This window comes from Polyodon spathula, chromosome 1 (assembly GCF_017654505.1).
Source record: "Polyodon spathula isolate WHYD16114869_AA chromosome 1, ASM1765450v1, whole genome shotgun sequence".
Classification (NCBI taxonomy): Eukaryota; Metazoa; Chordata; class Actinopteri; order Acipenseriformes; family Polyodontidae; genus Polyodon; species Polyodon spathula.
The window spans coordinates 65,371,746-65,388,253 of NC_054534.1; the positions used below are offsets into that span (position 1 = coordinate 65,371,746).

Consider the following 16,508-nt stretch of genomic DNA (forward strand, 5'->3'; position numbering starts at 1 on the left):
ATTTTACACATTTTACATAAATTACATACCTTTAGCTATTTGTAGAATCAAAATACAAGAGGACACGCTGCGTGAGCTTCTATTTGAAGATGATTTTGTTCATAGTTTTTGTCGTCATTGAATCCTGCGAGACCGTCTGCATCTTCTTGATAATTATACAACATCCTTTTAAATCATATTAGATTGTAAAGTTTCTATAGGATTTAATAGGATAATAAAAGTGTTATCGGAATAACTGTAAAAGTTCCTATATGATCCGATGTGATCTGTCACGTCTGTATTGTCAGCTTGTCTGTTGTAACAGGCACATAGTTAAAGTGGACTTTTTAATACATGGAAGTGTGAAGGTTTATGATACGATGTACGAACAAACAAAGTTTGCCCTCTCAGCATTTGCATTCACAAAAAGGCGCGAATATAATCAGTGAATCTCTGAATCTCTAAAACTAAACAGTCTTAATATTCCCATTAAAGTGTATGTTTACTTTCGGTAGTTTAAAGGTCTTGTCCATAAGTGTTTCTTCAGTGGGAGTTTTGATCTGTATCACTGACCACGCCCTCTGAAACATCCTCCGTTGTAATTGGCTACCGAGCAGAGATGACATCACTGACTTAGTATGAACTGCTCTTAGTAAAAAACTGTACTGTATTGTCTAAACTACATGTGGTGCAACTGAAATAAGAGTGTGCTTGGTCATAAACTAACTAGTAACAACTAAAGGCTTAGTAGAGACTTTACGTTCTAACTTAGGAATTAATTTACGCATAGCTGGTGCAACCCAGCTCTGGTTATTAAACGAACAACAATGATGTTGAGGAAAATACCAGGGTCTAATAGAAACTTCTGAATTTCAAAGACAATAAACAGCTTCACAGTGGTATGAAAAACTTGCAATGAAATTTATTATAACTCACAATCATTGTTTTACAGTTGCAACATCTTACTAGAACAATATTTCAACACAGCTGCACATATTTACAGTATCTTCTATATACCAAAATAACAATATTATTTCAGAGGGATAGTGTTTTCCACATTTTAGTATCAATATCCTCTTCCCATTTTTTTGACAAACAGAGTCTAGCATCTACTGTAAAGCAAAATACAATAATGTAGCCTTGTTTACTTCTAGTTCTAGACGGCTCCCTTTGAAACATAGTAACATTCTCTGACACCCATTTGATTTCTCAAGAGATATAAAATGCATTATAGATAGCTATATACATCCAGTAAAAAAAAAAAAAAAGCTTAAATGCAGAATCAATACTGTACATTAAAAATAATTACAAGAAGAATAGTTTTTACTTTACAAATTCACAATGCATTAGTTAAGCAGAGAATGTTTAGCAGCTGGCACAATGCTAAATTATTCAACGTGAAAGTGTACAAAAGGAAAAAAAAATCACTATGTAATACTTTTTCCACTTGGCTAGAAATGTTCACAAAACTAGAATATCTGTTTGCATTTTGATAAAAATAAGAAGTGCTATGCATTTTGTTTTCCTCTCACCCAAAGGTGGTTATTCTAAAAGTGAAACAAAGCCAGGGTAAGTGTGCTTGGAGAATGAACACATTTGCCCCTAAATAACCTAAACACAACTGACAAACCTACTCACACTTAGAATTACATAGAACAGAATACATTGATTTAATCTGGCGCTTGGTTTAGGCTTACACACTGTTCGCTATTTCCGTGCATACAGGACTTTAAAGTTAGGTAGCTGTGAACTGATTACAATAGTTAAGTGCAATTTTATGCTTTACATATGAATTTGGGGGAGATGCTGGAAGAACAGCATTACAAACATATTGAATTAACAAAAGAATGAACACAATACATTTTATCAGTAAGATTGTTTTTTTTTTTTTTTTTTTTTTTTAAAAAGCCATTTAATTCATGAAAAGTAATTAGTAGTGGATTAGAACTGTAAAGGAGGTAAGCACATGAATGTACAGTGGCTCACTGAGAGATCATTAGAAAAATACTCTCTGGAATATTACTTTTTAAATTGGTTATGTGGAGAAGGCATACATTAACTCACCGAAATCCTGACATAACCAATCTGCAATGCTGTGATCCAGAGATCATTTATCATAAGGTCTCAATCCCCCATCGTCTTCAATTAGCCACCATGTAAGTGATGTACAGTGTCCCTCTATACAAGGATACTAGCTGTGACAATTAGAAAAATATTTAAGAAAATACACATAATACACAAAAGCAAGGCCACATTGAATGGTTGGTGCTGAAATGTTGAAACACTAAAATAAACTCCTAGCAGAGGTATTTGTTCCTTCTAATAATAGTAAAGTGTGAACAGCAATTCAAATAATCCCAAGAACGAAAACATATGGCACCGTACAATGTTAATGAAAACTTTCAATTTGCATGCCTTTGTTTCAGGTAGTCTATTCTGCTAGTTTCACATCCTAACTGTCTGGTTTATGACAAGAAAAAAAAAAAAGTAGTGTAAGGACAGTCTCCAGGTGAAAAGAACCAGGTAGACTATCTGAAAGTTTTATTTAGCCTAATATGGTACAAGACATGAAAACCGCGATTGTTATAACATGTGTTTTATTTCAAAACAGCACACAGAAGACCTATGTAACGAAAGGTTGAGTTTCTCTTGTTGACACCAGTCACATTTTTAACTGTAGGAAGCACGAACTAGTGAACCCGAACTATTTGAAATTATTCAAAAGTGACTGACTGAGCGAAATGAAATCAGCAGAGCACACCTGCAGTCTAATTGCTACGGAACATTCAAGCTTCATTATCTTGCAAGACAAAATGTTTGGTTGAATGGAATAACACCAGGATAGTACCACAATAAAATGACATGCACAGGAGTGAACAGTTGCTATGACAGTTGACGTTTTTACTTGTTTTAAATCTAAAATATAAGTACAATAACAAAATATCTGGTCGCATTTGACACAGGAAATAAGATGGTACATCATAGAGGATTAAATAATAGTGGAAACACTGGAAATCAACCGATTTAGACAAAGTCTATTTTGTTTATATATTTTTAAAGATAAATATGTACGGATACCGGTAGGCTGCTGTTTGAATCAGTAAGTCCCTGCTTCGCCACCTGAAAACCTTCAACCCAGTGAATTATGCATCCAATGCCCGATGGTAATGCTTCCGTTTGTATCCAATTATGATGTTTATTATCAATTTAACTTTGTACAGGCCAATACAAAGTACAAATGTCCATCTGAAATGTACAGGATGCACCTTCGTGACACTTCACAGTTCAACAATCTGGCCTTTTTAGCCCCCCTTGATATAGTTGTTCCTACAGTAAATGAAGATCTTAAGTAGAACATTAGCTATGGGTGACTCAATGAAGATCCCCTGATCAATAAGTTTTCTGACAGTGGAGAGTGGAACTGTAGATTCCTTTGCAGATGCACAGGTCCTCAATTAATACTGCATCAGAACTGGTTTAATACAATCAGGTTAGTACTTAACTGGAGGCTGCATAACCACACATATTACATTGAAACTTTCTGGATCTATTCTACAGACTACTTTGTTGTGATCTGCCCCCAATTCCAGTACTAGAATTGTTTATGATGGGATGACCTGCATCTTCAATACATCATTTTACTGTGTCCTCATGCAACACGTCCACAGGCGCAGCTGTTGAGTAACAATATTTTGAACACTTTCTAAAAAGTCTTACAGTATCTAAAATACAATAATAACAGATTAAATACATTTAAAGCCAACTTAAAAAGGGATATTACACGATAAACTCTGTGTAAGCTTTGGTTTGTGTTTTCCACATTGCACATACATTCTGCAGTTTTTGGGTTTTTTTTTTCAGCTGCAGTACTTCTATTGCACATTGGGAGTGACAGGATTGGCCAGTGATTTTGCTTCAGGTGTGTATCACAGCACAACACTGGTGCCAAAGAAGGCATGTTAAATATAGTTTAGAGGCTCTGATGGGTTTTTCAAGTTCAACACAGCAGGCCTGCCACCTGCTAAATCACGGAAACAACCACACGATTGTACATTTTTAAATATTTGACTGTTCTGTTCTTATTAAACTCTTGGGGATGGAATATTGTAGATATGTCACCATCACACTAAATCAGAGTGCTGGATTTCATTCATACTTCGATTTCTGTGTAGAGGCTCTCTGCAGAGCCTCACTGCACTGTTTACAGCAGGCAATGCTCTTGAGGGGACTTTGTATAAACCATTTCAATTGACTTTTTTGCTTGTTTGTTTTAAATGTCACATAATCAAAGCAGCACAGACCTATTTTTTCACTGAAGTTGTTCCAGTCTCTCACTGGATATCTGTTAGATCAGTGGTAAAACACAAGAGGGAGTTCTGTCTTTAAAGCACTTGTCAGGGTAGAAAGTCATAAAAGAAAGTTAACAAAGATTTTGGCTAGTGCCTTTGTCAGTGTAATGAAGTACAATGTTACTTTTAAATGTGTTACTTTATGCTGTCGCTGTAACTTTAAAAAAAATGGATTCTCAATTATGCTTTGTTTTATTTCCTGTATACCAACAGGTTGCCATCGGTTTGGTCAAACAAAAACAACAGTTCTTGCTTAATGGTTCCTCAACATTAAGCTGTATGTTCAATGACAGCACACACACAAAACATTGAAATATTCATTCATTTTAAAGAGATGATACTAACATTCAATAATTACTGTAGCAAGTTATACTTTAATTATGTACACAATCTCTTTAGTTTAGAAAAATAAATGTATAAGTTACTAAAATAAATGTAATCAAATACAATTTTTCTTTCTTTCTTTTTTTTTTTTTTTTTTTTTTTTTTTTAAGCGTGATGTGCAAAACAAAGTTTCTACCAGTCCTGAAAAAAAAATGTGCTCTTGAAACAAGTGCCATACTGTATTTGATATACCATTTTCCATTCTATCCTAGAAGTTCTCTGGGCCCAATACATTGTCTGCTCAAATTGAAACCAACTGACATTCAGTGCTGGGCCATACTAGATTATTATGGATGAACCTCCCCTATAACCAATGATATGGTTATTTGAAGGAGAATCTCAACAGTTGTCTTTTTTGCCTCAGTTGAAACATCATTATATAAAAAAAAAAGTATGGTCATCAATTTGGTAAACGTAAGCAGTTGGTGGTCAGAACTAAATTTCTAACCAGATAACACCAGAATCCAAAATTGGGAACCTAAGCTCATTTGAATCAATTCTCATGCCAGTTGTAAGCTAAACAATACTCCCTTTGTTAAAGTCCATTAAAATATGGAGTGGCCCAATAGGGTATAGAGACTGTCAGTACATATGACCCACTTCGATGGCCTCTTGGAGTGTTGATGATATCAGAGTGCGCACAAGGGAGTGGACTGGGATAAACCGACAGTGGACTGGGATAATCCCCCTAACCAGGGACCCAATTAAATTTGGCTTTAACATGTCCTGATATCCCAAGGGCACTGCAGTATAGAACATAACATGACATGCTTTGCAAAATGTATGTGTTTTTTATTTTTTGGAAATTTAGGATTTTGCAGGTGGCATGTATAGCAAATGCCTTCTTCCACAACAGCTCTAAGGAAATGTGTGTCTGCTTAATGTTACTGAGTGTTGGCAAATGGACAGTCCTACAAAGGCATACCTACACATCAGAGCATGGCTGTGTCAGCTGTACCAGGCAGGCATGCACTCTGCTGTCAGTAAAGCTAAGCAAAACTGTGCATTATCATGGAACACAGCTCTCACTCACAAACATCTCCCCATCCTTACACAATATACAGCTGTGGGATTCAAATGTTTTGTCCTTGAATGGAAAGTAACTCCAAAAAACAAATCTTTCCAGCTTGGTTCTCTCCTGCATTGCCTTCTCAGAATAATTTCTATCAAGCAGATGTCCCAGAGATGGTTTAGATTAGATCCTGAAACGAGGGTAGTCTTATGCACACATATACTGTACAATACAGTGCTTGAGAACCAAAGGTGAACATTGGGAAGAAATGAAAACTACTTTGCCTTGTGTTGACACAACCTTCTTTTTCCTCCAAAAGGAGGGATCAAACAGTGAACCGAGTCCACAGAGTTCTGGGAGAAGTGCAAATCTTGCTGTTCCCAGGGCATAAAATACAATCTGCACTATCAATATGTTTTAAGATATCTGATATCTGAGGATTATATATATATTCATCAGTTGACACTGGTCAGAATTTACAGAATTTCCTGTACAACATTTTTCTTGTTTTTGACACATGTAAGCATAGATAACATTATCCTATGGGGGGGCGGGGTGGAGTAGTGTCCAGTTTCCCCACTGGAATGTTTTGGCAGTGACTTCTGGGACATTCTTCTAACTTAAGGATTAGATCCCTTAGGAAGGAAACTGTAAAGACATATACAACGTAACTGGTGACTTAATATGAGGAATAATAGAAAAAATAAAAATAGCATAAATAACGTTAGCTGTTTCATACTTGCTGGCCGGTATTGCGATTGAAATTAAGTAAAATGTATTTGTGGAAACAACATCTCAATGTTGATGAAGTTGTGTTTAGAGGGGTGTTGCTACTGCTTTCCTTGGCCATTCCCAAATGGAGTGCACTGCAGCCTGTGGTGCTTTATTCATTTTTTTGTTTGCTTTTATCCTCTGGTAGAAATAGCCTGGTCTAAATCCCAGAAATTTCATTTGAGACATTTCATGATTTAACCTCATAGTCCTGGTCAGTTGAGATCTCCACGTCAGAGAGCTCCACTTCCACAGCAATAATCAACGAGGTGTCTGAATCGCTGTTCACCGCCGGTTCCTGGTCACCTGGTGAAGAAAAAAAAAGAAAATACAAGAATGAAGAAGAAACTTTGATCTTCCTACATCTGATTCAACTTTTAAGCTACATGACACAATTGTCATCCAAAATGAAAGTGACTTAAGTAACACTTTCTAGCCTGGAGATGCCACAACTTTTAATTGGTTAGTTCAGCCTAACCTCTATACTCAGTACAGGGCATAATTTTCCCATGTAACTTTATTTTTTCTAACAGTCCCAGTATGATCACAGCTTTACAGCCTAAATAAAAAAATTTAAAATAAAAAACACATACACATGCCAACCCTTAAGATGTTTGTGCCACATTTGGTAACCCTGACCATAGATATATTTTTTAAATTTGGTAAATCTGAGTGCTCATGATGTGCTCACATATTCACAAAGGGGGTCATGACTTATGAATGCGCTAGCTTTACAATGGCAATTGCTCTTAACTGACCCGAAATCTTGAGCAAACAACATCCAGTTACTGTGACGCCATATATTGCCTTGAGGTAAAACTATAAAAAAGTAGACAAATGTTTCACTTAATGGTTTCACCTGTGTAATAACACCGTGTAACAATATATATATTTTTTTTTGTTCCTGTGTAATAAGTGTTATTTCCTAATTGCTTATGCCTCAAAAGTATAGAAAATGGCTATTATTCCCCACAAACTTTGCTTTTGTGACCAGGATAGTGATATTTCAAAATATCACTATTTCCAATGGGAAAACGGGCAAATGTGTGTCTTTTCGTTCACATAAAGTCAGAAAAAAACAACATATGAATCCAAATTAACATGTATTTATACTAAAGTAATACAAATAAATAATACAATAAAATGGTGGCTGTTACGGGCCAATGATGTTTTCTTTAATGAACACAAAGCACCATTTTGCAGTTGCCAATGCCTCTGGAGCAATATGTTATAATTTTGAAAATGAAAATTAATTTTACGTAAAAGCTAGCAGGGGCTAGAGAAACAACGGGTGCTTTGACAAGAGCGTGTCCAACATTTTGTAAAAATTGTCATTTAGTAATTTGTGTTTACTTGAAAACAATGTCATGCAACATGCCATTGAGCTTATAGGAATTCTAATAATACACTAACCCACTGCAATGACCCCATGTAGTGATGTAATACAGACAAGCATAGCCAAAAGCTAGTGCTTTTAAAAAAAAAAAATCATCAATATGAGGCTTGGTGGCCCACTGGTTAAAGAAAAGGGCTTGATACAGGAGGCTGCCAATTCAAATCCCCGCTCAGCCGCTGACTCGCTGTGTGACCCTGAGCAACTCACTTAACCTCCTTGTGTTGTAGAAACTTGTAAAAACTATTAGAATGTAGGAAAATACTAAAATGTACATTAAGGTAAAGTAAACAATAAAAAAAAACACATTATCATAATAATAATACTGTCTCAGAGCATTTTAAATTAGTGATGAAAAATGAAATCAATTATCTTTAACACCTGAATGATTTAATCCAGCTAATTCCTTCCTCTGTGCAGTGTCTCCCTGCTGTGTTAAATGTTCCTCTAATTAATCTCAAAATATTGGTGGTGATTTCCATGGATTAATTGGATTCAGAACAAGTTCTGTACATCATACAGGTTTTCAGATAACAAAGGCCTGACAGACCAATGAAAACCTCCCTTTGCTTTAAAATGACCAGACCCAATACTGCGATTTAATACTGGCATTCAAACATCCAAAGAACAAGAAGAACAAAGGTCTGACCCAGACAATCTGCACTGGTAGTAAATTAATATTTGGGGTAGCACTGCATTTGTGGCATGAATTGTTCATTAACATCTTTTCAGGAATACGAGGCATTTAGAGAGCAAGGGGTCAAAACGGGCAACAATGTCCTCATCCTAGTCGTGGATGAACAAAGATTCAATTAAAAACTTGGAACGGCAGTCCAGGACTTTGTCTAGCCTTCATGATTCACTGAATACAAAGAAAAAAAAAAGTTTAAAATTATGTCATTTATGTAAATGCCAGTTACGGAAATACATATGAGATATTTAATTCATAACATAAAAACAATTAAAGCTAGGTGCTGGAATTGTGAAAGCAGCATGACTGCGTAGCTATGACAACTGTTCCAGGCTCCAGGTTTAAGAGGCAACTCTTACAGCACATATAACACCTTCGTCCTGTGGTAAGACAGAGATTCAACCTGTCTGCAGCTCTTAACAGGAGCCAATATAGTTGAGTACGCAAACGCTGTCTACTTGTAATTCGTTACTTATTTCACCTGATCAACTCAGCACTTGACAGTGCCTAAATAATGAAAGCAGCTCTTGAAATAAAGAGAACAATTTACTTTCTTTCATCTGTAACCTTGATGTAGAACTAGAAATTAAGATAGTGTTTCGGCTAATGTCTTAATCTCCGTGTCATGCAGCATTTTACAAGATGCCATTTTCAAGGGCTTATCTGATTTTACAGTTACCATTGCATTTAATCTTGTATTTAATTAACTCACTTTGTTCAAGTTGTATGTTTTATCACTGCCCTGTTCTTTAACTGAATTTCAACTCTGCAGACTGCTCTGCTTAGCTGAAGCCACAAGGTGTCAATGTTTGAACTTATTGCTGTATATAGATCTGCAAGCAGAGCTTCCTTTGACAAAAGCTGGATTGACATATTCGTAATACAAATTATTCATTTACATAAAGTACTTAACAGCATTAGGTCACCATTATTTCTCTTCACCGTGGCCTTTTCCAAGTGTGTGTTTTTTTTTTTTTTTTTGTAATAGCTGTTAAGATTTTCCAAAAAAAAAAAATAATACACACACACACATATATATATATATATATATATATATATATATATATATACACACACACACACACACACACACACACACACACACACATAAATTAAGTGAAAGCCCACTTTGGAGATTTGCAATTTAGTTTATCAACTTCAGAATTCAGCACTACATGTCAATGCCTAGAAGTTGGAATAATGGCAAGATGTACCATTTCTCCACTGGCTTTTACCATGGCAATGGAAGTAATTATAAGGGCATCAAAATGAGAAGTGGGAGGAGAGTGCTTGGCTTCTGGAATGTGACTATCACCAATTCGAACATACATGGATGACATGACAACAATGACTACAACAGTAGCCTGTACTAATCGGTTATTGGGCAAATTAACCAATAACATTGAATGGGCACGAATGCAATTCACGTCCACTAAATCAAGGAGCATCTCTATAATTCAAGGTAAAGTAGTAGATAAAAGGTTCCACATTAATGGTGAGGCAATACCAACAGTGTCCAAGAAGCCAGTGAAAAGTCTAGGGAGATGGTACGACGGGGATCTAAAGGACACAGTTCGTGTGGGAGAAGTCAGACAACAAGCAGTGGAAGGGTTGAAGAGCACAGACAGCAGCGCTTTACCAGGCAAACTGAAACTCTGGTGCTTTCAGTTTGCTCTACTGCCAAGACTGCTGTGGTCACTGACTGTGTACAAGGTTTCCTTGACATCAGTTGAGAAGCTGGAAGCTTTAATCAGTTCATACGTCAGGAAATTGTTTGGAGTTCCACACTGCCTCAGCAGAGTGGGACTTTATGTTAAAGGAATACTGCAGCTACAAATCTCTGCTCTAACCGAGGAGTTTAAGTGCACCAAATCCGACTGGAAATGACATTAGTAGATTCATGCGACAAATGCGTAAGGGAGGCAGCACCTGTGTGGAAAACTGGAAGAAAATGGATGGCAAAGAAAGATTTGGAAGATGCTAAGGCTGCCCTTTGAATCGGAGATATTATGGGGCAAGTTCAGCATGGAAAAGGAGGTTTTGGTCTCAGTTCAGCTCCTCCTACATGGCACAAGGCAACCCCAGCTCAACAGAGGAAGCTGGTAGTCAATGAGGTGCAAAAGCAGTAGGAGAGGATCAGGTGTGTAAAGGCCATTTCCCAGGCCAAGCAGGGAGAATGGATGAGGTGGGAGAGTGTGGAACAACGCAAGATCGGCTGTCAAGACAAATGGACAATGGAACAGAGCAGGATCAGTTTCCTCATCAGATCAGCATATGAAGTTCTCCCATCACCACAGAACCTAAACCTCTGGGTGGGTGATGATCCCTCACGTCCTTTGTGTTCATCATCTGCAACATTAAGGCACATTTTGACAGGATGTAAGGTGGGTCTTAGCCAAGGACGGTTTACTTGGCTCCATGACCAGGTGCTGCAATGTTTGCCCTTAGCATTGGAAGACGAGCGTAACCTAAACAATAAGTTGCCACCACTTCCATCAAAGCATTACACACAAAAGACAGCATTTCTCCGTCCAGGAGAGCAACCACCAAGAAAAGGTGTTAAAACCAAGCCTCGCCCAGGACAACTGGAAGCTGCTAGAGACTGGAAGATGCTGGCAGATGTTGGTCAACGGCTTATTTTACTAACTGACATTGCCACCACTAACCTTCGACCAGACATTGTCTTGTGGTCTGAACCAGCACGCCTTGTTCATCTGGTAGAGTTAACAGTGCCATAGGAAGATGCTGTGGATGAGGCGTATGAGAGGAAGAAACTTTGGTATGCTCAACTAGCTGCTGAAGCAGAACAGTGAGGACGTAGAGTCCGAGTTTACCCAGTGGAGGTGGGTTGTCAAGGATTTGTGGCACACTCTACAACCCGGTTTCTCAGAGACATCGGGTTCAGTGGCCAAGAGTTGCGTCGCACAGTGAAGAACTTATCTGAAGCAGCAGAAAGGAGCAGCAACTGGCTGTGGTTGAGACGGAAAAATTCTGGATGGGGAGCTCAAGCACAATAGAAAGAAAGCAACACTGACGTACAGGTAAGTAAGCTGGGCTGAGTTGAGTTGGGGACGGAGGGGGGTGATGCTGGGACGCCAGAATCACTGTCGAGCCCTCTTGAGGTGTCATGGGCTAGTCAACGAAACACCGAGGACGGAAGGTGCCCACTTGAAGACCCCAGAGACGTACCCTACTTAGCTCAATCCAGACGGTTGTCATGCTGAAGTGCTGGGGAGACCACACTGGGTTGAACCCCGGAGCTAGCATCACAGCCGTTGTGGGTGCTGATGTGCTGGGGATGCAAAATGAGCTGATCCCTGGAGCCAGCATTACACTTCAGCAATCAACACCAGACAGAAAGATATCTACACCATCAAATGGAAAACAACGCAAATGGATGGAGATGCAGATGGATCACAAAGCTATGCCTTAGTTGGTGCTTATCTTGGCGAGAGCAGAGTTCAAATCAGCATGAAGTTCAACATCTACTCTTGTGTAATGGAAATAATTTATATATATATATATTACACACACACATACATACACACACACATATACAGTATATATTGCTAACAAGTTAAGTCAATCCACTTCAGTAAGTAGCCAAGGGGACAAGCAGTTGTTTCTTTTGTGCTTTTTTTGAAAATTAACAAAGTTTTACTTTACTGAGAATTTCCATTACACAATATACTAACAACAGGTTTCTTATGAACAGATGTCAGTACTAGTCCTCACACACTGTAGATGTATTGATTCTCAAGAGTGTTAGGGTTACACTACATCTTCTTAATCTGCAGCTTACTAAATGTTCAGTGATGAAATCTTATTTTGGTTTTCATGCACTACCATAAAGCAATTGTCTGTTTTAGTGCAGGGAGTATGCATTCTTTTGGAGCAAACAACTGTTCTAACTGCAGTGCGCTTTGTACAGTTTTTCTTTTAACATACAAGTAGAAATGATTTTCTCTTATACAGCGCTCCCTCTTTAATTCGCTATCTGACTAACACATCAAAAACATTTTTTAAAAAGTTTATTAGTGAATGATTCTAATACAGTAAAGCACAGCACATGACGATTTGGCATGGTATAACTGTGAATGAACCAAACTGGTAAATTATCGAATTGTGAAATAACTAGGGAACACTGTATTACAAAACACTAATACACTGCCACTCATACTAAAGCTGCTACTAATAATAACAGTCTGTCAAACAGCTTCCAATCTCATGAGATGTCTGTCTCATAGTATGTTTCTAATAAGACAAAATCTTATGTGGTGTATAAAGCACACTGAACTTACAAATCCCATAATTGAGAAAAAGAAAAAAAAGGCAACTTAGCTAGCTGGCATTATTGCTTTTTGATAACAGATTATTGAACCTCAAGAAGAAATGTACTTAACAAAATGATCTCACTTTGTTAATCTTACAGTGTCAATGAATGAACTCTACCATTTCCAGTATATACAGTAAGCAAGTACTGTCGATCCATTTAGTCAGCACATCCAGCATACCATTTAAATGTATGAAGGTAGAATTCCCCAGTTTGGGTTTTCTTATCACTGTGTTGTACGTTTTCCAACTTTTGCAGTTATTGGAAACATTTCAGGCAAACAGACTAGTCCTAATATTAAACATAAAGTGGTTGCTACAAAAGATTAGAATAATGGATTTAAGCCTTGCCAGGAGAAATTCTGCCATTTGATATCGCGGCAACATGAACTCTTATATTGACTTGCAGCATTTCATGGGAGGTGAATTGAATTTAAAAGGATGAATAACCATGGCATGACTTACCTCTTTAGCATTTCAGCATTCAAACAAATCTCTAATGAAATGCATATTTTACAATTTTGAAGAAGCTTGTTAAATTAGGTTAATTGAGATAGCTTCTCACTGCATAGGTTATGGCTCTCTTAGCAACAAGGTAGGAGCTACATACAAATGTATCATCAAAATGACTGTGCCATGGTTTTGTTGACGTGGTCTTCAAGAAACCACCTATAAATAGTATGGTAAATTTCAAATAAACGCAAACATAGGTGTTGAACACAAATTAAACTCCCTGTCATTTTGAAACAGAACTGAGAACTAAAAAGCCCTGCACCACAATATTGCAAGAGTGTGGTACTTTTCTTATACCTCTTACAGAAGGAATGCATTGCCTAAAACAAGCCAAATTCATATGGAATGCCAAGCAGAGAGAAGGCTAATCTGTTAAAAACACTGCATTCAATACTCTGTAGCGCGGGCGTTTTAAATCCTGTCCAATGGCAAGTCAATAATTACATGGTTGCAGACTGGAATTCTAACTCCACTACCAAGAAGGACTGTGCCAATATAAGTAAATCCTGACATTTAGCAACCTGGTGTCAAAATACTCAGCTTTTCAGCTTTCATTCACACATATGGGCAGTGTGTTTTTTGGGGTTTTTTTTGCATCTGTTTTAATTCTCCCCACACCCCAAACCCCCTTCCTGAATCAAATGAACAGGCTTCAATTCAAACAGCATCTTAAATGATTCAGAACTGAAATAGATGGAACATCTATTAAGTGAAGTAATGAATCTTCTAGTAATGATTAACACTTGTGGGCTTGTTGCACAACAAGTCTCTTAATAGTTCTTATTCATATTGATATAAGCAGCATACACCCTACATGTGCTGAGACATACAAACCCCAGTTGCTCAGACCGTGGAATCAATCCCATGGTACAAATGGTGTAATCTGAAAAGACTGGGTATGAAGATGCTAGAATTAACCCTCACCCCCCTGGAATTTAATAGAACAGAGATGGATACCACTAGCAGTAAAAGCCAATCAAGAATAAAGTATAGAAAACATCACTGTGTCTGATACACGGTTAACTGTTACAGGGATGGCTATAAAAATGCTGGCCTGTTATCTCTTATTATCAGTGCTCTGTGAAGCTGCATTAGCTATGGCATGCTAACTACCTACTAATATATCATGCTGAGGTGAGAGCACTTACTGCTTGTGTTAATGATGACCTCTCCAGCCGGAGGGATGGTTTCGCTGTTCTGGAAGACCTGTGGGAGCCCCACAGCCCGGATTGCTGGATCCACGACCACCGAGCTCTCGTTTACTGTTAACTCACTGGCCCCAGTTATCTGATTCATTGAGGGTCCCCCTATTGATCCCTCGTAATCTGGTGGGATATTGTCAGTGCAGTCTGCATTTGGCTACAGAGAAGAAAGGCAAAAAAAATAATGCTATGACTCTGCTTTATGTCCATGCAAATTTATTAGACACTTACAATAGCTCAAAAAAATGTGCTGTGGATCAATTTAGAGCAAACAACGTGTCCTATAATTAAATGCACAAAAAGATCTATTATGCTACGTGTCAAATCACATGCACTTAGTCCATGATGCCAGTTTCATCACAATCATTTCTGTACAGGGGACCATGCTTCAGAAAAAGCCGGGAGTGGGTTATACTTTATAGCAATGTCCCATTGCAAAGAATACTAATAATACTGGACACAACTTCTCATTCATAATTTCATGGATGTCAAATTTCAATAACATCTAAGTAAATAACCTTACAGTAAACACAACGGGCTTCTAAAACAAACACAAAAACAACAGGCTCTAGTTTTTCAAGCAAGCAGGCTCAACAGAGGGGTGTTATCATGAGAGAGCATCACTATATAAAAGCAGCAAGAGTACCATCAGACCTCTCAGAACTACATTCCCTAACATCCCCCTGCTCATATATGTAACTGAGATGGATTTAACAGTGAGCAGGAGAATGATGGGAAATGTAGTTCTGAAAGGTCCATGCAAGTACATGGGAAGCCATCTTGACATCTTTAGGCATGGAATGCAATGTAAAAAATGTACACATCTTACGTAAACAGTACCCTTTAAGTGTGTTTACTTACTGGAATTCCTAATGCTTTGAGAATGTTCATCTTGCACATTGGACAGGTGCGATGGTCTTGAAGCCACGGATCTACACAGTTCTTATGGAAGAGATGCCTGTCAATAAAATAAACTAGTCAGTTTACAGTCTACCCACTTCCAAAGATATGACCTTTATTCATATAATAAGCAAATATCACATTTTGGCACACCTCACTGTATCTGTGTGAATTCTTCTAACTTCCAACTTTTTTTCTTAGTCAATTTTGTTACGGAGAATAACCAAATTGGCTGAACCTTAATAATTGCAATAATTGCAATTCTTTAACAGCTGATCTACAAAATTACAGTTGCTGTAATTGTATACGGTAACTGTGCAAATTGAATTTTAGTGCCAAATGCAATTTTCCATCCTAGATTCATGTATTTTTATTAGTGCCAATGAGAAAAAGTGGGAAACTGACACGGAAGTGAACCGAATAAATATTGTTTTATAAGCTCATTTTCAAGCAGAGCACACATGCTGCAGTCAAATAGTGGCACTGTTCACTAGTTAAACAAATTCAGCTCGAATCATACAACGGAAACTTCATGCAACATGGCAACGACATGATTCATATTCAGTGGCCCAAAAGAACTGAATTATCAGTAACTGAGAGCACTTACCTTATGTACAATACATATTATATATACTGATGCACAAAAGAAAGACTCTAATGGATTTAATCAAATATTTTAAACACAGACATCAAACAAAATCACAGAAAATGTGAACAAAAATACAGATCAAAGAATGATAAGTTGTCAGTATGAAATGTGACATACTGTCAAAATGAAAACATTATAAAGTATAGGGTATGACCTCCCTGAGCATTAACACAATCCTGGCAGCATTAAAGCATAGACCTGATCAGCCTCTGGAAAGACTGCTGTGGGATGTGCCGCTACTCCTCCTGTGCAGCTGCAGCCAGCTGGCGAAGGTTGGCTGGTTGCGGTTGTCTCCTGTGGATAGCACTGGCGATTTGGTCCCACAGATGTTCT

The 16,508-nt window shown here is 37.7% G+C and overlaps 1 protein-coding gene across 1 annotated transcript in view; it reads right to left on the reverse strand.

Moving 5' to 3' along the window:
- Positions 1-902: 902 nt before the first annotated feature.
- LOC121320999 (RING finger protein 150-like) overlaps positions 903-16,508 on the reverse strand; it is a 49,887-nt gene continuing 34,281 nt past the window's right edge. Inside the window, exons 5-8 of the mRNA XM_041259888.1 lie at positions 15,488-15,584; positions 14,573-14,783; positions 6,698-6,801; positions 903-2,174 (exon numbers count right to left, since the gene is read on the reverse strand). Of these exons, the coding sequence (XP_041115822.1) occupies positions 2,121-2,174; positions 6,698-6,801; positions 14,573-14,783; positions 15,488-15,584 (466 nt within the window). The 3' untranslated portion in view covers positions 903-2,120. The remainder of the gene's footprint in view (positions 2,175-6,697; positions 6,802-14,572; positions 14,784-15,487; positions 15,585-16,508) is intronic.